Source organism: Dermacentor silvarum, chromosome 6, assembly GCF_013339745.2.
Source record: "Dermacentor silvarum isolate Dsil-2018 chromosome 6, BIME_Dsil_1.4, whole genome shotgun sequence".
Classification (NCBI taxonomy): Eukaryota; Metazoa; Arthropoda; class Arachnida; order Ixodida; family Ixodidae; genus Dermacentor; species Dermacentor silvarum.
The window spans coordinates 63,218,374-63,242,734 of record NC_051159.1 but is presented as its reverse complement, the minus strand read 5'-3'; the positions used below and the strand labels follow the sequence as shown (position 1 = coordinate 63,242,734).

Genomic DNA, 24,361 nt, shown 5'->3' with positions numbered 1-24,361 from the left:
GGCAGCCAAGCGTAGTTGGAGTTTTGGCACCGCTGATTTTGACGTCGGTGATACGAGCGAGCTTCGCAGCGATTTAGCGACAGATCCTGGCATTTCTAGTCCGCCTTGCTTCTCGTCGGATGCGCGGGAGACAGCGGCAGCAAAGCGTCTTCGCCCTTGCTGAAGTGCTTGAGGCGCTCGACTTGACAGCAGCGAAAGCTGCTGGAGCTCAGCTTGAGATTCAATTGAGTAGCAGTTTCAGATGATCTTCGCAGGCGGAAACGTTGTGGGATGCGTCGGCGCTGCACAAAAGTATGTAGTACGTGGCCGCAAACGGTGACAGCCTTACGCCCGACAAATTACAAGACGGTCACGCGCGTTTTGCCGCTCTCCTGCAGAGAATGGTCGGACGTCGATTGCTTTAGTCACATGGTACATTTCTCCTCACACGTCCCCTCCCACTGCTCTTCGAATGCACGCCGTATTCCAGTGGCGGGTCGAGTGTCTCTGCTCTCACTGCGCTGTCACCCGACTCCGCACTGAGCGGCGCCCTGCTCCTCTTCTCCCAATGGAATTCGCCATTAATGATATTTCATCACTGTAACTGTTGGTCGCTAGAAAAAAAACGCCATGCTGAAGTAGTAGTTGGTATTTTATTTTAAATAACTAGATTAATGATGGAAAAGGATGAGAAGGAGCTACTGACTGCAGTAATGGGTAGCGCAGTCTGCTCACCCTTGAACTACGGTCAGCACTGGAGAATGGAGGGTGGACTGAAGCACAGTAAGACGTTTATTTGTTGCGGGGACAGCACTTTATGGCAATAGAGACGTAAAAGTAAGCAGACATGCTTTTTATTTCGCCATCTATGACGCTATCGACTTGGCGGCGCGAACTATGCCTGAAATAGCGCCTTTTGTGTATTGGCTTACTAGCATTAGTAAAGAAACGCCGAATAGTATTTTTATAGTACTCGCTTTAGTGATACAATATCAATAATTCCAAGCCCTACCGTATGTTTTTGTAAGGCAAGAAGTGCAAGGAAACATTTGTCTGCATTAGTGGATCCTGTTTTGGGGTCAGCCAGTGTATATTTAAAAACAATAACCGTAGTGTTAACAAGACAGACAACAGACAAGGGCAGCATTCGTCCTGTGAACTTCCTTCGTCTTCATGTTAACGCTACATTGTTTTTTTATGTGTTTCCGCATCATTGTCCTTACCACCATGCGTATTATACAACCGTAAAGTTATAGAATCTGTATTCGGCAGCAATGACGCTAAGTGATAATGACCAGAAACTATTCAGATGATAAGATTGTATGAAGTCTTGCATCGATGTTCTTAGAGCGCGCCATTGAGCCGACAATATCGATTTGTAGAAGCAGTGAGTGTTGTCTTTTATTGCCGCGTCTTTTGTATGGTACAACACCAAACACCATCTTCGGCCTAGCAGCAAGGCCAGAGAACCTTGCCGGCACTGTCGGCGGATGGCCCAGGACAGGGTCCTCTCAATGCTCAGAGCCAGAACATCGCGGATGACCTCGTAGTATCCCCAGCGCAGTTTCTGGGTGTCGGGGTTTTCGTCGAGACCGGTGAATGCGGTTGTGAAGTTTCCGAGCTTGGGGTAGGCGTGAGCCCTGGTCCCTTCCAGGCGCCCACGGACACGTAGAGGCGGCCGTGGACCTCAGGGAAAGTGGTGTCGGCCGTGACGGTCGTGCTGTTGTGGTCGTACTTCAGCTGGCTCTTGACATGCACCTGAAAGGTGTGGCCACATGCTTTTTAAGCCGACTGACATGGTATAATGACCCTAAAGCTGTTCGTTCCTTTTCCTTGCGCCAGTTTTGTTGCATGCATCGGACATCGCTTATAATAGTTCCTCCCAGCAAAGAGTTTCATAAATATTACTCAAAAGAGATAGGGTGCTGCTACATTGCCAGAGCCACACGTTTGACAGCTAAACTAGTTGTTGGATGAGGGTGCAATTCTTAGATTAGCGTAGACCGCGTCTAGAACATTATTGTTCGTAATGAAAAACACTTTGCTAAACTTTGAGCCCATGGCTCCGCTGACGAACTCTTCTAGGCGCTTGTGCTATATCTAGTGTACGTTATCCCTAGTAGGTTTGCCTACAGTACATAGTTTCGCTAAAGAGTGAGCATTAATACATTTCCATACAATCTCTTCAACAACACAACAACAAAACTTTTCATTTCGGTTCACAGCATACATTGCAGACCGAGGAAGATTGGGCTAAAGGTGTTTTGCAACACCTGACAAAGGCCCAGCGTCCCTTTTGTCCAAAAGTGAACATTACCTCTCACTCTCTCTCTGTTTCGTAAGCTTATCGGCGTGTGTCTTACAAGGAGGGCACAAAGAATAATATTAAGGTTATTGAGGCTAACTTATCATGACCAATCCTTTGAATGATATCAAAGATACGAGAGAATAGTTCAGAATATGACTGGTCAATACTGACAAATACCCGCCATGGTTGCTCAGTGGCTATGGTGTTGGGCTGCTGAGCACGAGGTGGCGGGATCGAATTCCGGCCACGGCGGCCGCATTTCGATGGCGGCTAAATGCGAAAACACCCGTGTACTTGGATTTAGATGCACGTTAAAGAACCCCAGGTGGTCCAAATTATTCCGCAGTCCCGCAATACGGCGTGCCTCAAAATCAGATCGTGGTTTTGGCACGTAAAACCCCCATAATGTTTAATAATGAGCAATAAACCTTTGTGGTAACGCATTACATTGACCTTACGAACTACCCCACCGACCGCCTACCACTATGACTCAGTGTTTATGGCGTACTGCTGTTTAGCACTGGGTCTCAGGTTCGTGTCCCGGCCACGAACGTCCGCTTTCCGATGAAAGCGGACTGCAAAACGCTCGTGTGCCTGTTATTTTGGGGCACGGTAAACAATTCCAGGTAGGTTAAATGAATCCCGAGCACCACAATACGGCATCTGTCATTGCCAGAGACTTACATCGTGACGTTAATACTCGCCTCTACCACAAAGCATGCGGTAGAGGTGAGTATCACACTTTGCTAAGGTAGTGGTCCTCAACTATAGCTGAGGGGTGAATGGGTTGAACCACGTGCTATTTTTCTACGAAAACGCTGTAGACCTCCTTAACTATGACACCGTAGACGCGGTAAGCAGGATAAAATATTCCACAAAAGAAGCAGAGCTCAGCTGGCGTAACTACTTCAGCGTCCTTAAAACGGTACGCTAGCAAATTTATATCGTGATCTCCCCGGTACAAGTTTCACTTGAACCCAAGTGCATGTAGTGCGAAAGCAGTGACAAATACTAGCAACATGGTGCTGTCAGGACCGCTGCACATGTGCACGAGACGTTTCGAGATCACACTACTCAAATAAAGCGGTTAACATGAAGTGTTCGTCCCACTATTGCGGTCTACAATCTACCCAGCTGCTCCAAATTACCGTGTTTTGGATGCGTCAACAGCCGCTACCATATCGTCGGTGTCAAGACGAATAATTGAAGATATCATTTTTCTTAAAAGATATACCGTACTATGGAACGCTCGCGCTGGTGTTCCGCTGGTGAACACTTGCACACACTTTTGCTCTATTCACTGGAGGTTATTCATATTATACCTATTATTCCTAGTGGCACCTTTCTCCGCTACGCAATGGTCATTGAGCCTAATGCCTTGTGTAACTATATCTCTAGAAGCAGACTTGCTTTCTATCTCACATTTTTGCAGCCTGATCGTCTTTTGTCTTACAAGGCGGGTATGCTATGTCGCTCATATAAAGACGAAACAATGTCACTGTGTATTATCTTAACTCGTCGGTATGATCGGGCGCTTCAAAGAACCACTCCCGAAGCCCTACCTTGATTACTCCATAAGTGACGTTACAGCCGACGTAGACGCGGTACGGGAACCGGCTGTAAGAAGAGCAGTCTCCCGAGCGATGGATGGTGCTCAGACCCGTAATCGTTGAGGGCTCGAACTTGACGTGGGCGTAGTGGGGGTGGTCCCTGATGTGGAAGCTGAAACCGCGTACTGTCAGCGGGTCGATGAGCTTCGCCTCACTGGGCAGCTCATCCTTCAGTATCTTGTCCACGTATGCATTGAGCTCTTGGGTGGACTGCTGTTGAGTGAGGCCTGTAATACCGAGCAGTTTATCACTCCAAGACCAAATGGAATGGAAACGTGAGAGGCGGGTTGCGCTGATTGCGATGCTAACTCGTATAGTGCGGGCTGTTCTTGTGGTGGGGATTCGGAGTGTTTTTAATAGACCAGTATAATGTTGAAGTCGAATATTTGTGCGCTTACGTCCCACAAATGTTTATTAATGAGAAACAATAATAAATAGTGTCCCGAATGTTCATTTCATCTTTATCTGTTAAATTGTTCGGTGTGTATGACTGCATGGACGAAATGTATGCTGCACCTACTTGCCTTACATCGTACGAAGCGCTCATACTATTTCTAGTGAGCAAGGTATGTGGACTATCCCAAGGGGAGATTCATAAGGTATGTGGCATTCGCATTGTACACACGATAAAAGTGTATGTTAGCACAGTCCACACAGTCGCCTATTTGTGCATTTTTCTTTATTTGTATCTTGCTTTTCTTTTCTTAAGACCTAAGCTGTTTGTTCGCCCGCGCATCCACTCTCTACGATGGTGGCCGAAACGCAATGTGTCGCACAGTTTGTCGGCATTACGCAAGAGCTCTATGAACTTTAACCAGACATATAATGAATTGGCAGCTGTAGCCGCAGTCGTGGCTCAGTCGCTATCAGCTGCGCACGAGGTCACCGATACTGTTCGCAACCGTGGCAGCTACACTGTGATGAAGCCAAATGTAAAAAATTCTGCGGTATTTACAAATAAGTGCAGATGGATGAAGCTTAAGTGGTCAAAACTAATCTGAAACTGCACACCACTCTATATGCATAACCAATTTACAGCTTCTGGACGTGAAACTATTCGAGCTATATATGGAATTGTCGTTTCGGAAGCAAACTGCCTTGTCATATCGAGCTCGATCCACAGCGTAGCTAATTTCGGTCCTGCATATAATTCAGCGCAGTCACATCAGCTTCGTATTCCTGTCACTGCTCTTATCTTCATAATTGATCTTCAAATAGAAAAACAAAATCTAAAAGAAAAAAACACTTGTTGAAAAATCATTCTCAAGATGCAATGTGAGGTAAATTGCCGTAGTCGAAACAATACTGTAAAAGTTAACGCCGAAGCTCGTTTACTGAATTTTAAAATTTTGTATAGTAGAGGACCACAAGAATTAATTTGATTATCGCTCCCGAAAGGCTAGAGAAGTTCAAACATTTAGTCATTCTAACGCACAAGTGATAGTCAATTAATGTGGCCAGCTAATTAAAAAGGTCTTTTTTAACTGAAAGTTTACAAGTCAACCACGAGGCCTGCATTCGCCAAGCAGTTTGCAAGCTTGAAACGGTTCATAAAAAGAGGAGCCGCCTAATAATCATAGCAAAAATAACATCAGCCAAAGAGGTCAAAAAAAGTACCAACAGCTGTTGCATAACCAAAAAGCTTCGTTATTTGAGCCCCATTTACTTATCCTTCAGAGGCCGTATACCACATGCCATGTCTAAATGTATTTTGCATTCAACGTTAGACTTTCACAATATATGATTTAGAAGCCTATGCTCGCTACGCAAAGCGGCTTGCATAGACGCCTAATTTATGCTCCTTGGCAGACACACTTCGTGTCAACAATTACGGTCGGAATATGTATATTTAACTAAATTTTTTAATTAAATGCGTAACGTTTGCTCTTATGATGTGCTTCTACATTGAAAACTTGAAGAAAATTGTACCTTAAAGCAAGATATTAGTTATCCCGAATTTTTTCTCTCTCATTCTGGGCGGGAGTGCCGGCGCAAGTGTGCGTAGCGCAGTAACATAGTTTTTGCGTAATCGTCTCTTCTTGCCAGGCTTGAATGACATAACAACAGATATCAGCTGAACGTTCCTTTGACGCTTGCGCGCGAAGGTCCAAGAGTTCATCCCTCCGGGACCTGTGTTAGCGCAGGCCATTTCTGCCTTAAAATAAAAAAAAATCAGTAGCAGAGACTGATAACTTTCGGGATGAATATCTCGGAACAGAAATCTCGTAAAAACAAAGTAAAGAATAAACTTGCCTAAGGATACTACTGTCTTAAAAATTCCAATATAAATGTGCACTACAGACGCTAGATAAAAGGTTTATGACTATCAGTTACACTTCCTAGCCTTATATATTTTCCCGTCGCATAGTTTGTCCGCCAAAGAGTCTTTGTTGTAAGGGCACGCTGCATTTGCGTAGCTCGCATCACGTTTAAAATATTGGCTTTGTAAGCACCGCACATATATATCCTTATATTTCCAAACATAGTAGCGTACAGTAGCCAACCGCGTCGCCGCGTTCAAGAAGCGCAAACATCGCTAGGCGCCTCTGTGCGGTTGCAAGAGCTATCCTGGAAACGATGCCTAACGTAGCGGAGTTGTTTTTATGGCTCTTCGCGCAGTGCAAGAACCGTTATGTTACGCAAGAGACGTCCACTTCCTCTACTGGCGGCGGACCAGAGTGCATTTTTAGTCAAGAAATAAGCTCACCTGCCAAGAGCAGAATCGTGGTTGCGAAGAGAAGCATCCTTCTGCAAAATAAGCGACACTTCAGAGATGTGGCACTTTTTTGCGAAGGTAAATAAAAGCTTGTCTGTTTCAGTAAGCAGGCAAGTCCATCGGCTTTACGTAAACTCCAGAGCATGCAAACTGGTTTCTATTTTTTTTTTTTCAACTTTGCGGCTAAGTCACTTGTTCGGCTAGAGAGCGATGTGCGTTAGGAAACTTGTAAATCTAAGCCAGCGCCTTCATACTGGTATGCCTTACTGCATCGAAGAATTGCAAGCCGGTGTGGCAGTCCGGCTAGAGCTGTCGTGACCGCACTGCTTAATACAGACGCCTTCTCGCCACGCCCATGACTGATCCATGTTGTTTTCTGTGCGGGACAGTTCGTATCAAGATACGCTTTCTGGACTACGAAAGCCAGGTCTCGAATTAACTGCGTCATTGAGGCGGTAAATTAAGCTCAGTGAAGGGATTTTCCAAAGGCGTCCGCAACAGTACACGACTGGAATGAAAGTGTGACAGGGTGCTAAAAGAAGTGTATAATTTCGAAAACGCTTCTCTTCCTTATAAACTGCACCTCTGCCGCACTTCGCATTCGAGGGTAATATCAAGCAAAGTGCAGTTTGCCTACGAGTCGCCTACAGGAGACTAATTAAATCTCCAAGCTGCAAGTCATGGTGCCATTACCAATTTGACATTTCCAAACGTTACGATGCACTCAGATGCAGTTCCTTCTAATTAATGTGGCAGCGAATGCGTGGCGTTGCAAGGAACAAGTGAAAAATCATCGTGTTTCTTACTTACCTTGGTGTTGGGCGTGCGCCTTCGTGAAAGTGACTTCGCACCGTATCTACTCGTGCTTCTCCTTTATAACTGAAAGTCGAGTCGTCATGTGGTTCGTTATCAGCTCGCAGAAAAAAAAATACATATAGCGTCCTGTCGGAGTCCACATATAGAATGTGAGCTGTTTGCGCGCCGCCGATCGTTTATCGATGTTCAACAGATAAGCGTCGCGCCACGGTTGTCCGCGCAGAAAGAAAATGTGCTCCTCTCAACAGATGAAACGCCGACTACGCGGAGAGCGCCCTGATTGTACATTGTGTCGAGCTGATAACCGTGTTTGTGCTCGGTTTAGTCAGGCAATACCGGGCGCTTTCATTTGCAAAACAGTCATGTCAGACAAAATGAACAATAAATAGGAGGGCGCATGCTTGTTACGGTCTATATTCTGACATGTAGCTTTCGGTAAGCAGCAAAAGAGTGAATAGCATTACAAAAGTGCGCCGCAAGAAGATGGTGACCTTTGGAAACGGTTCGCTAGACCACCACTGTAGTGACAGGCAGGTGCGTTGGCTGGGTAAGTCGCACCCGGTGAAGGCAGAGGCGCGTGTCAAACTGCATTCTTGCGCCCTCTGACGAAGCAAGCGCCTAGTGTCGAAACACTGTGTCGCGCATGCGTGCCCTTTTTGTGCTCGTATACCTGCCCACACGCCCACTTTAGGCCGGCCTACTTTCGGGATCTACGCTGAGCGCAAAAGATTACGCTAGGAGAGCTGCATCTGCTTCGGGCTACGGAGCGTACGGTGCCATGTCGCGCGTCATGAGAGACCCTATGAGAGAGTCTCATGGACTATGTCATAACATATTCAAATGTCCTGGAAACCTACGTGCATTTTGGCATGCTACTACAATTTCATATTCCAGTGGGTCTCTAGTATGTATAACCACGAGTGATTTTCGATAACTAATTTTGTTCGCGCTGACATTCGCAAATGCCATTCTGTGCTTAAAATTGGATATCTTGTCGGCGTTGGGAAGTTATTAAAAGTACGGTAGGCCGGTTGGCTTTGGGAGCCCGCAGTAAAATCACAAATGAGGCAGTGCAGGGTTACTATGGCTTGGGCCTCTTTCGAAGTCATAGAAGCACAGAGCAAAATTAGTTTTGAGGAAAGTCTCGGGAACCTGGATCAAAATAAATGGGTGGCTAAATTGCACAAGTATCTGTGCCTTAAAAGCGTGGACACAAAATGGGGAAAGAGGTCAAGAAAGTTGGCAACCAAGTACAGGGTACTTGAATGTGTCAGTAAACAACCAGGAGTCATTGAAAAGAAAGTGAAAGAAACAGAGAGAGTGAATCCGAAGCAAAAATGGAAACAAAAAACTACCATGGATATTTACAATGTGAAGAAGGAAATTAGAAGGGGAAATCTGCACGATTACACAAAGGAGAGCGCCTTGCTTTTTGAGGCCCGAGCTGGTTGCCTAAGGACAAAAAAATATCAGGAGCAAATACTCGCAACAAGACGAGGCATGTGTATGCTGCTGCAAAAATTCGGAGACCACTCAGCACATCATAATAGAATGGGAAGGGTTTCACCCAATGAGACCCGCAGGTAACGTACACCTCCCAGAAGCGCTTGGTTTTAAAGTGGGCGGAAGCGCCAACTGGTCAGCAGTCGAGATACGCAAGAGATGTTTAGAGTATTAGAAGGGAAAAAAAAGCAGGGAAGAGATTGATACAACCTGATTTGATCTCTTACAGACATAGGTAGCGGTACAAACTGGATAGAGAAGTTTTGAGGATGTGAAAAACGATTAAGGATACATATACAAACATTCCAGGATGAAGAGCATGTATAGCATACCTGATTAACTCAAGCAGCCTAGGGCACTACTTGTCACCGCCCCCGTTTCATAGCGGATGCCAATAAATCATCGTCATCGTCATCACCGAAATCCTGGTCATGCCTAGCACGGTTGCTGAGGGTCTGAGCACACCGCTCCCGAGGACAATTTCGCGAGTGCGTAGCCGCAACCTTAGTCGCAAAATTTTGTTTACCCCGATGAGAACCACCTCCTATAGGAAAGGAAGAGGAATGGGTCGCTCAATTGCGCATGCGTGTAGTGAAGCCAGATGCCGTATTCTTTCTCAGCACATGCCACAAGGCCAACTGACGCAAAAAAAAAAAATCTGTATTCAAAGCACGTAGGTGGGCCCGCTTCCAACCATTACCACGTAAGGTACGGCTATACATAGCTGCAGAGTCGTAACTTGCAATGCCTCGCTATGCAGCCGATGCGCTGCACGACTTGTCACCTGCTTGTCGCTTGTCCCACGTGCCGGCGAACCGAACTCATTAGCCGTTTAATACCCTGTTATGAGATTGGCGTAACGTTCGATGCAGTAGTAAACACGATGGAACGGTTGCATAATAGTCTCATGCCTGATCCAATGCACATTTGTTGTTGTTCAATAAGTTCACGCAAATAGGAAAGTAGGCTACATGAGCGTTGAGTAACTGCAACCACCCATTTCCCCATAAATACGTACACACATACCGCAGGTACACAAACATACTCATTCTATAAAAAAATTGTTGTAAAAAATAAAAATAAAATTACACCATCTACCCGTAGGGGAACCCTGCGTAGTATGCGAAGCAGCCATGGGGTCGACTCAAGTTCCAATTAGTTTTCAGATCGGCCTGTTGCCGCTGCCGTTTCGTGGCAGCGGCTCGAGCCCTCTTCTCCGCGGTTCTGTCCACGGCGCTGACACTGGCGTTGACGCTGGCGCTGTCCGTGGCACTCATCGCGGCGTTGCTGGAGGAGAATGAGAGGACGAAGTGAATGATGATGAGTGGGCGAAGCACCTGGGGATCATTCGGGCAAAACGCTGGAAGCTGGCTTCCGGAAGCGGAACCGGAAGCGGAACCGCAAGTGGACGCCGCACGGCGGAGGGAGGGAGGGGGTGACATAGCCCCAAGCATAAGATGCTTCGCCTCTAAAAACAAGAGACGCGACTCATATGCATCCGCGTTAGGTAAAAGCGCACGCCCTCTGTGCAATAAAGCCACTACTATACGCGTACACGCGAATAGGACCGAGGTTCCACACGAACGTACGAATGTTCTATAAACATTTTGATGTTCTAAACATACTAATGTTGCTGCAGATCCGCAGAAAGTGAACTCGATGGCCGGAAAATGAAGCGATGACCAGTCTCCTTGTGACCGCATATACAGTAGCGAACTAGAATAAGCATAAGAACAATAGAGACCTAGTGACTCTGATGCTGCTTTTGAGTCAGAATATATTGCCTAATTGTTATTCAATTCGTTGTCAGCAATGCATCTTGTTGCCTGGAGATCCGAAATCGGTTCTTCCGAGGTATGCATCACGTCTTGTACGACAAACGGGAATTTCTGTTTTCATTTCGCATTGGTACTTAAAAGGCAGACAGGAAGCTACTCTCTGTTCCTTCAGTGTAGATCACAAGCGTGTTAACCGTCTTGCGATCGCATCATGTGAAGGAGTTTAATAAATTTAGCTTTTAGAATATGCGTTTATCAATATCTACAAGTGTTGGAGCGGCAGAAGGTATGACCAAATGCCAAGGCGGAAAATTGAAGCCCGGGAGAGGTGATTCTGCCATGCATCTTATCATGTTGTTATTAAACTGATGAAATGTTCAAGTTTCCTGAACACGTAGAGCATGAACAGTTTGTTCCCTTGCCTCAGCTATAGCAAGACCACTCAATGTGAGCCAGGAAACCTAAGGCATGTTCTGAAACTCCGAAAAACCAGCTTAGTTCGCGTATGGTTAGAGGACTCAGACAGGCAATACATTACAAGTAATAAGTTGGCGATTGTCTAGCGAACAAGTGCAAAATAAAATTTAGGTAGCGAGTCCGATGTGCTGCCCCATTTAGTGTCTCCAATGCACCGTAATGCATGTAGACTACATAGATAATTAAACGATGTACAGTTTCTGTCAGAAGTTTCAAAGCCGCTTTATGGCGGCGAGATCTGTCGCCGGGCTCTGTAGTAGGAGTACTCCTGTAGCAAACGTGGTGCTCACAACCATTACGTGAATGACATTAACTGCTCAGCTCTATCTATCAGGCCTTTAGGCAACAAGCGTTGTGTAGGGGCCGCAGTTGTAGGCGCCGTAGTATACGTACCCTGAGACCAGCTATAGTAACACAAGCAATGATTTAGTACTTTCAACAAAGAATTCGGGTGTGTATAACATTACATGAAGATGTATGTCAGTGACCTTGCGTGCTTGCATATTGAAAACAGACGCACAGAAACATGACACACAACAAGGGCGATATAAAACAGCAATGACCATGGCTGTAGACAGGCGCTTGAGTTAGCGCGTACACTGTGGAAATTTCTTATTTTGAAACTGCCGCCATTGGGTAACTTACTGTCAAAAGGAGGCATAACCATGTCCCAATTTGACAGTTGACTTTCATGAAAAGTGACCTCATGAAGAGCAACTCTGCTACCTCTAAGCTCCTGCCGCAAGCAACGTCGAGACAGCTCCTGCAACGCAACTCAACGCCATCATGTGTCACCGATATTCTTGCTTGTCACATTTCTTTCCGCTTAGTCCCAGCATGTATGACAGATCATTCGAAATTAAAGCCAGACAAAGATTCACAGGTTCATGGAGGCCTCAAATGATTAACAGATGTCGAACAAGGGATGTCACTGGAACCAACGTTTTGACGAAAGGTACTTGTCTTTCGTCAGGGCAGCATCCGCAAGAGCAGTCGGCAGCGCAGAAATGGAGTACGTTAGCGCAAGAACTGCAGAGGCTGCTTTCTTTGTTTTGGCTTCACCGATGTCCCTCGTTCGGCCATTGTAGATCCAATTAGTCGAAAAGCTTTTTTGTTGCATTTTTGAAGTTTGAAGACTATTTTTGAAGGTTGAGTTTGGCTGATTCCCATGACAACACAGCAAAATGGGCCTCAGGACAAAAAGGGCCACAAAAGGAGGCTTGAAAGCGTTCGAAACCCGACAACAAGCACGACAAATGGCACCGCAGCACAAGTGTACCAGCACTCGTAAAAAAAATAAAGCAAAAGAGAGTCACGTCTGTACACATCACACAAATGAGGGCAAAATCGGCATCTTATGCACAGACAAATATGAATAAAAAAAAACGGCAAAGCTTGCACTAGGCCGCGCAGAGCTCGAGACACAGCTAAGCTGGCCGATCGATTGCGTCATAACTTAAGACATACCTGGCATAACCAAGCTCAACTCAGGCATAGCCAAGGCCGAACCTAGCTGCTACCAAGTTCAACCTAGATACAACCAAGTTCAACCTCGACATAGCCAAGTTCAACTTAGCTACTACCAAGAGACGCAATCGATCGGTCAGCTTCATTGTGACTCGAGCTTTGCGCGGCCTAGCGCAAGATTTGCCTCCCCATTATGACGACAGAGGAGAAGTGAAATTGCACGCTGGATTGATTAGCGGCTACGCAGCCAGCTGTCGAAGAACACGACGACGACGAACGCGGGAGTAGTGGCACGAGCGCGTGCCGAGGGGTACAACGAGCCAGCTGCGGAAGAAGACGACGCTCGAGCCAATGCTGATGATGATAGTTTCTTGAAATGCGCACTTTACGGCTGGCTTAAACAGCTTCGCTGTTAATAATACCCCGACAACTTATACAGGCCAATAAGACACTTGCCTATTTGGACATTAATTGTTATTGATTCGTTATATTTCTTTGTCTTGCCCCATTTGACTAAGGCTACGATACATCGTAGAATTCAGCGCTCTTAAACAGCGACTAACGAGCATTGGCACGACATTGTCTAAGAGCCCGCCATGCCCTGTGCCTTCGCTGATTCTCCTGCAAACACGGCTCTTAGAAAATACTGGGAATCTGCGACTATAGCAGCGCTGAAGAAATACCGCTTTTCAACACATTTTCTGCTCAATCTCGTCATGTCCGATCTACCGCCCTTACGCTGAAACAGGCACGTGGAACTGTGCCAGAAGTTTGCGCAAGACCCTTCGCACCGTCTCATCCATACTTAAGACTCGGCTCTCACCTTTTGAACAAGGAACCAGTACGAATCCCGTAACGTCGGTTTCTTTCTTTATTTCGTTCTTTCTTTCTTTCTTTCTTTCTTTCTTTCTTTCTTTCTTGTGTATTTTTTTTTGTCAATTACAATTCTTCTGCAGTTTCTTTTTTTTTTTCATCTCCCGCTGGACGAGGTTGAGTAGCACTTTCGGTTAAACAAAAAGCACATAGAAAGTGAGAAGGGAAACAAATCCTTTCAACGAAATTACAACAATCCGCGTAAATGCATCCCTTTTAGAGGGTTTCCCGGAAGGATATACAATCTTGCAGCTATCGACATTGCTAAAAGAGAATGTGCTATCATTTCATTTCTTTTTCAACATCCTACGTCGGTAAACTCATGGAACATGTGGTTCTCACACGCGTCACGAGATACATGGATGATGGAGAACTTTACCCACATAGCATGGTTGGATTTCGACCAAATTTATCGACGCAGGATATTATGCTCCAACTGAAACATCACATTATAGATGCGGGCGCAAAAACTCTAGATAGCAAGGCGATACTAGGGCTCGATCTAACAAAGGCCTTTGACACTGTCACGCACAAGGCAGTACTGCAAAACTTCCAAGAGCTGGATGTAGGACGTAAAACATACGCGTACATCAAAGACTTCTTGACGGATCATACGGCAAAAATTACAATTGGGGGAACCAAATCGGAGGAGATCAGACTAGGTAATAAGGGTACTCCGCAAGGGTCGGTCCTATCCCCCTTTCTATTCAACGTGGCAATGATTGGTCTTCCCGCGAGACTCGAAAAAATGGAAGGGCTCGGACACAGCCTGTACGCGGACGACATTACCCTTTGGGTGGCGGCTGGAAGTGATGGGCATGTGGAAGAGATCCTCCAAACAGCAGTAAACACAGTCGAAGACTACATCAGAGACAAGCGACTACGATGCTCCTCTCAAAAATCAGAACTTCTGCTCTATAGACGCACATGCAGAGGTCGAAAAAGCATTAAGGAAAGGCCGGACGTTGTGGTCACAGTAGAAGTCACCAAGATATACCGATAGTGGAGAGCCTAAGAATACTGGGACTCCGCATATCCGTAAACAACCATAATTGAGAAACCATTAGAAACCATTGGTGTTCACCAAACAATTAGACTAATAAAGCGGATATCCAACAGGAACTATAACATCAAAGAGCACAATCTTATTCGATTAATAGAAACATTCCTAATCAGTCGTATTGTATATGTGGTCCCTTACCGTAAGCTCTACGCTGCGGAGAAAGCCAAGATGGAATGTATCATTAGAAGGGCGTATACGCAAGCCTTGGGACTTCCAGCAAATGCGTCAAACGACAGGTTGCTAGCACTCGGCGTGCACAACACATTAGACGAACTTATTGAGGCCCAGAGTGTGGAGCAGTATGAAAGACTTACGCAGAGTTTCACGGGCAGACACATCTTAGACGAAATCAGAATATCCTACGAAGCACAGCACAGACTACGGGGAGACATCCCAAGGAAAATAAGGGAACATCTCTCAATACTCCCAATCCCCAGAAACATGCACCAGGTGTTTCGCGAAGATAGAAGAATCGCAAGAGCGAGAGCTCTCCACAAAAGGGACGTGGTCTATGTGGACGCGGTGGAGTACACAAATAGAGTATGTCGATAGTTGCTACTAGTCTAGAGGGTGACTCCAGCGTTAGTGGCACTGTGAAAACAGGAAAGGCTTAGGTGGCAGAGGAGGCTGCCTTAGCACTGGCAATAATAGCCTCCACGGAGGCCAACATCATAGTCAGCGACTCCAAGACCGCCGTCAAGAACTATTCCAAAGGAAGAATCTCACCGGAAGCGCTAAGAATTTTAGCCAACTTTCGTGAAGATCGAGATGTTTACATTATATGGGCACCCGCACACCCCTCTTTTCCCGGGAACGAAATCGCGCACAACCTGGCTCGAGAACTGACGGACCAAGCAGGTGACACGCAAATACTGGGAACGGATGAGAGACCGGATGACCAGCTTTACCGATATAAGCAAACTCTATAAATTGGGCAGGGCCCGTTTCCCCGCGACACACTCCTCGCTAAGTAGACGGCAAGCGACAGCATGGCGCTTGTTGCAAACAGAAACATATCCGAACTCAGTGGCCTACCCACCGTTACTATCCGGAACTTTACACCGATATATGCAGATTCTATCAAGAAAGGGCGGACTTACAACATATGGTTTGGGCTTGTCCTGGGCACCCACACAGAATAAAACGCACAAGACCAGAGAGCAATGGGAGACCGCGCTGCTCAGCTCTGCAACGGAAGACCAACTTAAGGCAATCCAGCAGGCCGAAGATGCCGCCAGAACCCCAGGGCTCGAGGCCGTCATCTAGGTAGAGAGGCCTAGGTCTCACAAATCTGCTACACAAATAAAGTTTATTCCTCCTCCTCCCTCTTCGTTTGAAGTCATCATCATCATCAGCCTATATTTTATGTCCACTGCAGGACGAAGGCCTCTCCCTGCGATCTCCAATTACCCCTGTCTTGCGCTAGCGTATTCCAACTTGCGCCTGCAAATTTTCTGACTTCATCATCCCATCTGGTTTTCTGCCGACCTCGACTGCGCTTCCCTTCTCTTGGTATCCATTATGTAACCCTAATGGTCCACCGGTTATCCATCCTACACATTACATGGCCTGCCCAGCTCCATTTCTTCCGCTAAATGTCAACTAGAATATCGGCTATCCCCGTTTGTTCTCTGATCCACACCGCTCTCTTCCTGTCTCTTAACGTTAGTCCTAAGATTTTTCGTTCCATTGCTCTTTGTGCGGTCCTTAACTTGTTCTCGAGCTTCTTTGTTAACCTCCAAGTTTCTGCCCCATATGTTAGCACCGGTAGAATGCAATGATTGTACACTTTTCTTTTCAACGACAGTGGTAAGCTCGTTTGAAGTACTACAATATAAATGGATAGGTGTGGAGGTGTGGGAGGGAGAGATCACCTATATCATGCTAAAGCTTTGCAGCTTTGTTAAGCTTACGCGACGTCGTCCACACCTCAGACGTGCGAACTTTAGGGTGCAGACTTTCAGCGAGGCATTTGATTACGAGTTGCAAACAGTGATTTCCCGCGACGGGTATTCCCACTTTTTGAAGAATTCGTGATGCGAAAGCGTCAAATGCCTCATTGAGCGATAAAGCCGGCGTCCGGCGTCTGTAGCAGCGAAACGCCACCTAAATTCCCATTGGCTGCGACGCCACGGCACGAGTGCGCCGCGACGGAGCAGAGCGGGCTAAAAGGAAAACCTGCTGCCGCAGTAGCGCACCAGGTGTTGCGTGAGGGGAGAGGGCGTCGCCGCGTCGCTCTCATGCGACGTTGGCACCGCAGGCTGCTGCTTGCTAGCTCGGGCAGCACGTGCCGCTATGGCACATTAATCGCAGCGACAAACTCGAAAGACCGCTCAGCGACGTTCAATTGTATATCAACGTTTTCGCATTCACAACTCACGAAAGTGCTTAGGTGCTTTTTTTGACCAAAGCTAGCAGAAGCGACAAGGGAATAATCACGTGGCTGCAAGGACCTTCAAAAGTTCTGGTGGAAATGAGGGATACCGCCGCGTGGCAATCGAATCGTGCAATGCTCAGGGCAGCGAAAAATTCCTATGTTTACTGCAGACGGCCGACGCCTGTCCTCTGTCACTGAACTGCTGCTTACCCGTGGTCGTGTGGGCAAACATCGGCGGACCTCGTTTTTCTCGGAGTGAGCACATAAGTGTTGATGCCGGGCTGCTTCGTTTTACAAAATATAAAAGAGAATGATGTCTTCTTTGAAACCATGCACGCTAAAAAAGTAGCGCCGCTCACGCATATATTAAAGAACGCCTTGTGCGTATGCGTTCTGAGCGTGGTCCGCATGAGTATAGATTGTACGAGAAAGGGCATAGAAAAAAGTATTTCTGCGAAAATATTGTGTAGGTTACGCGGGAATCTCGCGCATACTTACAGAAGGAAAAATTAATGTTTACTGGACAACTTTGTATTCCTAAGAAGCTTTTCTACACGATATAAAGAAAAATAGGGGGACCATTGTAGACTGGAGCCTGGAGGGGTCAACCTGGCCATGTGATTTCAATTCACTTTCAATATGAAATTTATAGACAAACCATATCGCAACACTAGACGCATTGCTGCCCAGCAAGGCGTACTTTCTTATATGCCCAAGGCGAACAACAAAAAATAAACGTCAAGAAGATATAAATTTTAGCAGTTCTTCCCAAATGGTTTAGAAATAGTGACAGCGATGGCTAGAATAAGCGCTGGGCTTGAACTCCTCGGACGCTGTTTAAGTATACGCGGATGTGACATGTTGGCGAGATTCAGCACGCAAGGCAACTCCGGCTGGTTAGAAGGAACATCGCCTTGGCACCTACCGGGCGTCTCAAAACGCTGGCCGTGATGAGGAGCGTTGTTAGTGGCATAGCAGGCGTGGCATCTGGATGGTGCACGAAGCGAGATCGGCGGGAAACCATCGGCGTTAGTCAGCGCCCAGCGAACGCCGCCGGCGTTGGAACGGAGAACGCGCTGGGCTGCTGGTGACTAGGAACAACTGTGGCTGCTGTTAAGGGATCCATGGTATTGCTAAATAAACGCATCACTGTTTTGATGATCCAAATATAATCTCACTATCAGGGAGGGAGCAGTCTACCTGACTGGATGGATGGATGGATGTAAAACTTTAATGAACGTCCTGAGGTACGCGACTCAGCGCGTAGCGGGCCGCTCCCACGTTGGGACAGTCAGGCCATGCCCGACCGCCGCATCGTGGGCCCTCTGGACAGCCCATAGTTGCGCCCCGGCATCAGGGCTCTTGATAACGGAGAGCCACTTGTCCTCATTTATTTGTTCCGTGCCTCGTAACGAGGGGCAACGCCAGAGCATATGGTCTAAGCTAGCGAAGTCATTGCAGTGCCTGCAAGAACTACTGGCATAAGTGTCGGGATAAAGCTTGTGTAATAAAGCCGGGCTGGGATACGAGCCTGTTTGCAATAATCTGAGGGTCAATGCCTGCGCTCTATTTAACTTCTTGTGAGGAAGGGGAAAGTCTCTTCTGCCGAGATAAAAGTGCTGCATAATTTCATTATATGTTGTCGGTTGATCTCTGTTCTCCCCCACTCCTGGCCGGCCGGGGAGTTATCCATGGTCACGGAAAGTGAGACCTCGCGCCTTGGAGTGGGCCAGCTCGTTGAGGTTTGTGGGGCCTCCCATGATGGATCCCATGTGAGCGGGGAACCACGTGAGAGTGTGATTCTACCTGACTGGAGCAGTATTTTTTTTTTATTTTAGGACCGCCGCTTCCGCCGCGGCACCGGGGCACAAACGACGGCACCTCCAAACAGAGAGGAAAAAAAGAAAATGGTGATACCAAGAAAGAAAAAGCCGAGGCGGGATTCGAACCCGCATACCCCTAATCCCAAAGCGAGCATCGTTACCACTAGGCCATACAGCCATTTTTTAACATGGTATTAATTACAATGAATGAAATGTTGTATTTACAGGAACTATTTACAATAATATGGGCACCAGGTGGACATAACTAATCAAACGTCGACGAGCAGTCCATATGAAGATAACGTCACACACAGCAACATCATCCTTCACAGCAAGAACTTGTAAGGGGAAGTTAAACACCTAGTCAAAAGTGGATACCAAGCCGGCTGACATTCTTCTTGGTCGTAAATGTCCTTTAAGTGTATGATCATCTGAACGAAATGTGATCTCGAGGAAATTGTTTTTTCTGCATTTCGGTCTTGCGTACGAGATTTCCATAGGCTATGAAGGCCTATCAGTAAAAACACATCGAATGGAACATCTTCATACGGCGCAACAAGATATCGGATACTGTGAGAATTTAGATCAAAATATTTTAGCAAATTTCTATGGATAACATCCCAAAATAAAATGGCATCTTTACAAACAATAAAACAGTGGTCAATGGTTTCAGGCACGTCACATAGGCGACAGCCACGCTTCCAAACCGTGCATTCATACAAACCAAATGATTGCGTTCGAACGTCGTCATCGTCATCGACAAAAAGGTCGCGCCATCCTCCTCGCCCTCCTTTTTTTTTTTCTTTCTCGCGTGTGCAATCATCCGCGGAAAGCAGTGTACGCTCCCCCGGTCTGGCAGCCGTGTCGGGGGACTCCGCCTCACCACGCGTGCGTCGGGGTGACAGCTCAGCAGCAGTCGCTGCAAGGTGCTCCTGGAGTAGTCTGAGGCAATGACTGCCGGGCTGATCGCCGTGTCCATGCCGTGTGCCTCCTTTGCCAAGGCATCTGCCTCTTCATTGCCCGGGATTCCCACGTGTGCAGGGATCCACTGCAATAAGATATCGGTGCCACTGGCGCTCGACTGGCTGCCGTAGCCAGTACAGAGCCGGACCAGAATGCTCGCACCTTCGCCAAAGCCACTCGCCAGAAGGACGGCGCTCGCCAACAGGACGCCGTGCGCTAAGCAAACTTAATGCAATACGGTCGCCGGCCCGCAAGTCATACCCCTTTCGCTGCAGCGGACCGTGAGTTCACGAACCAAACATGGAACAGCGTCTGTGAAGACACGTTTCACTTTCGTGTTTTACCGATTCCTATGAAAGAGGGATCAACCATATTAAGGTGGCGGTCCCACTCCGGCGGCACGAGCACCCCGTTGTCAGTACTTTTGGAGCAATCGTGGCGGCTCTTCTACTTGGTTTATAAAGTAGTGGTATATACCATGAAAAAGCCTAATTCTTGGAGATTCCAACTATATCTTATATAAAAAATTTATTTATGTGATTTAGAAATAAATGTTCAAGAAAAAGCATGAGATACATGGTTTTTGCGAACTGTGTCTCAGTTGTGACAATATTTAGAAGAAACTACCGCATCTACTGCATTGCGGCTTGCTGTGTAGCTTTAGGACATATTTATCTATTTCCTAGGCGCGGCAAAATAATTTAGAATTTTTACTTTTTGCATAATTTGCTTTTGAAGAATGCCAAATATTGCAAACTTCTCTTGTAAACAGCCCGGCAACTACACGCTCAAGGAAGCTAAATTTTGGAAGTTAGAGTTCAAGGAATTATTAGTTTTAAACCGCAGCTTCGTAGCTTTAGTACCTTCCCGCAAAAATGGGCAAAAGTAGAACCAGAATTCTAAATATTGCTTAATTTCGGTTGCATTATTAGGTAAACTAATACAGGTACATAAATGAAATTTTGCGTCCTAAATGGAAATTCCTTTAGCTCTACTTTATTCAAGATTTAGCTTCATTGAGCATGTAGTTGTCGGGCTGTTTACAACAGAAGATTGCGATATTTGGCAATTTTCAAAAGCAAATTATTCAAAAAGTAAAAATTCAACATTATATCGCTGCGTCTAGGAAATAGATAAATATGTCCTAAAGCTACAGAGCAAGCTGCAATGCCGCACATGCGGTAGTTTCTTCTAAATAAGGTCACGACTGAGACACAGTTCGCAAAAACCATGTATCTCATGCTTGTTCTTGAACATTTATTTCTAAATCTCATTAATCGATTTCTTTATATTATATATAGTTGGAATCTACAAGAATTAAGCTTTTTTTATGGTATATACGACAACTTTATATCCTAAGTAGAAGAGCCGCCACGGTTGCCCCAAAAGTACTGAAAACGGGGGGCTCGGGCCGCCGGAGTGGGACCGCCACCTTAAGGGACAATAAATGATGATTAAGATGATAATTATCATTGATTTAAGAAACCTATTTGGTCATTCCATCTAAACATCATTATATACAAATTCTTTCGTTGTATGTCATAAACGCGTGAACAGACCCTTAATTTCTATTTTCGCATTTGGTCCGATGTCATGCCAGGTAACATATCCAATGAAGTTCAAATACCGCCTTCTTAGTCTTATAAGCTAGGTTTGTAGAACAGATAAATGTGATCGCACTTCATTATAGCCATAGATTAATTCATCGTTTCTCGTCTGCTGATCGGGCAAAAGAATGGAAATTTGGGCGAGTGTATGTTTGTTAATACTTGGGCAGCGCGCACTAAACACAAACATGGACAGGGCTCAGCGCTGTCTCTTCTCGTATTTCATATTTGCTACTCAACGTTCAGTATCCTGAGAGCTTGCCGCATGCAACATCATGCAGTGCAGTCGAATAAGCACACTTCTGCTAGTGCCTCTAGCATAGTAATCATTTCACGCCGGGCTTCCTTAGCTTTCACAATAGTGTGTCGGCGCAATTTGCACAAGTGTCCTTGCAAGCTATGAGGTGTGTATAACGCCTCGTGAATGCGGCACCAATCCGAATCCGGTGGATCATACGTACTTGTTTTGTTTCGTTTAAAGGGTCCCTAAACCACCCAGAGGTCGAAATTTAGTTGTGGTGTTGGAATTGTGCACGAGTCTACAACGAACACGTAGCCGCGAGAATTTTTCGAAATTGTGCCGTAATAGCGGAGTTACACGCGTTTGATCGAAACACGGCCCTCGCTCGTTTCGCTCTTTCCTTCGCTACTCTCCTCGTCGGCTGGTCTCTCCTCGCCGAGTGCTCCTCCAAATGTCACGTGAAGCGCGAGACACACGATGTGATTTTGCCTGCGATCCGTCCTACGACGCACCGCATCGGCCGCCGCACTTAACAAGTTCTCAACATATTCTGCCGCATGCGGCGCCGAATCGTACGCGCCGCGTGCGACCAACCTGTTGGATATAGTCGTACGACTGCACAATCAGTCGGACGGCCACAGCCAATGACAGCTCCGCCAGCGTGTACGTCATGGTCACGTGGTAGAGCCGGCGGGGCGGGGCCCGCGAGCAAGCGCTTCGATCGTCCCGGTGCTTTCTTCTTTTTTTTCCCTGGTCGAGACGCTGGCCTCTTTGCCGCTGACGGCGACACAAAAATCGGGTACACTTTGTTTCTGACACGAAATAACTTATAGAATGAAGTGAACTCAAAATTGGCAATGTTATAAAACGTTGCGCGAAGTAGTAAATCGTTGACGTGGTATCGATACGGAAGCGGTCAGCGCAGACGCTGCAGCTGTCGTCTATGCGAAGCGGCTCGCCTGACTGACGTGTTTTCTCATCGCTACCAACGGCGTCGGGAAAACTAATGGTATTGCCACTTATAAGCGACATAAATGTTCAGACGTTGATTGTGCTGACGAATATGGGCGCTTTATAACGAGCTGCGGACGGATCGCAAGGGCTGTCGACCACGGATCCGACAGCGAGCGAGCTAGGCCTACATACCGTCTCCCAGCAATCGCAAGCTCGTTCGCTTCCGTCCGTGCCGATAAAATCAAATTTATTGCAATTTAAGCGCGACATAACTGTGTACACGTTGTGCTGACCAACGTAGGAGGTTTATTATATGAGCTACAAGCGGTCGTGTCGCAAGCGACACTGGTCTCGGATTTGACGGCCCAGCGAGCTAGGCCTGGCAGCTCCTAGCCATCGGAGGCTGTCGACGAAACCCACACTGCGGACGCGGTGTGGGATCCGTCGACAGCCGTCTACGCTGCTATCACAGACGCGTTTTAACACGAAAGTGTTTTATGCCGGGGTCCACCAAGACTTCACTGACGTATTTCCGTCACGGAAATACGTCAGCTTACAATGTACACGAACATAATACAAAGAAAGAAACCAGAAGAAAAAGTTCCACAAACATGCAAAATCTGGAAATCGAACCCACGACCTCTCGGTCCGCGACGATAGATCGCCGAGCGTTTAACCCATTGCGCCACAAACGCATTTGCAGAGAGCTACACAGACGCGCCTTATATATCTAACACTCCTCCGTGTACCCGCGCTCTTGCTCGGGGCGGTGCCGCCGCCTACGAGCAGAAAAGAGAAGTACTGCATTATGACACTAACGCGCACCGACAGTGAACGCTTCGGTGGTCTCAGCACTACGACGCCTCGATGCCAGCATTCGAAGGGACGCTGGCATCAAGAAGCACTACCAACGCCAGGTGGCGTTCACCGTACTCAGCACAGCGGAGCGTGGCCTCCGCAATTAGCTTTGAAAATGTTTCTGAAGTTGATCGCGGAGGCTGCAATTACGACGCGCTGTACGCGCTGATTTGACTCGGTGACGATTCAGTTACGTGCTTTGTCTTGCGCGTTGTATTAGTGTGTCAGTTACGTGCTTCGTCTTTCGCGTTGTGCTAGCGTGTGCAGCGTAGTGCAGCTTCCATATGCACGACGGTTGCTCATGGTCATCGACGTTGGTAGTCGTGATGGAGGAGACGTGCCACCAGGCGTCAGCGTGGGTGCATCAACGCCTAAGGGCGCTTTAGCCACAAAACACCAATAGACATTATATATCAATGTGCAATAAACATTACACTACTTCTGTGAAGACACGTTTCACTTTCGTGTTCTATACCGATTCCTATATAAGAGGGATCAACCACATTTTTTATTGTGATCGTTTGTGCGAAACTAGAGAACAGTGCAAAGACGTTTGTTTTCAATTTGCGAAGTTCCGCAGTATTCCGAGCGTCTATGCAGGGCCGTCGGCTGTGGGCAGAGCTACGCACCGCACATCGTTCGTACCATGTGTCCCGAATCGTCGTATGCGGCAAATCGGACTCCGACGCGTCGTACAACGGATCGCACGCAAAATCGCACCGTGTGTCTCGCGCTTGACCTTCCTCGTCGCCATGGCGCTTCGCAACACACTGTCCACTTCTGGTTAAGGCACGTTCGCGCTAGTGGCAAACATACCGACGGCGAATTGACCTCCAGTGCCGTAGAACGTCTGCCGCGCGAGAGGTGTCCGAAGTATACGGAAGTTCGGACGGCGCACCGCCCGCTGCACGATCGACGGGCCAATCGACGACGCGCGAAGCTGTGCGC

At 47.0% G+C, this 24,361-nt stretch overlaps 2 protein-coding genes across 3 annotated transcripts in view; one reads left to right on the top strand and one right to left on the bottom strand.

The window, feature by feature from the left end:
- Positions 1-1,354: 1,354 nt before the first annotated feature.
- Positions 1,355-24,361, bottom strand: part of LOC119456696 (histone-lysine N-methyltransferase 2D-like) — a 292,817-nt gene continuing 269,810 nt past the window's right edge. For both annotated transcript variants that reach the window (XM_049668850.1, XM_049668851.1), the window contains exons 41-43: positions 6,605-6,642; positions 3,850-4,124; positions 1,355-1,737 (exon numbers count right to left, since the gene is read on the bottom strand). In XM_049668850.1, coding sequence (XP_049524807.1) covers positions 1,498-1,737; positions 3,850-4,124; positions 6,605-6,642 — 553 coding nt within the window. In that variant the 3' untranslated portion in view covers positions 1,355-1,497. The remainder of the gene's footprint in view (positions 1,738-3,849; positions 4,125-6,604; positions 6,643-24,361) is intronic.
- The window catches only part of LOC119455526 (uncharacterized), a 582,670-nt gene continuing 559,719 nt past the window's right edge, over positions 1,411-24,361 (top strand). Inside the window, exon 1 of the mRNA XM_049668855.1 lies at positions 1,411-1,415. The gene's annotated coding sequence lies outside the window, so the exon portion shown is untranslated. The remainder of the gene's footprint in view (positions 1,416-24,361) is intronic.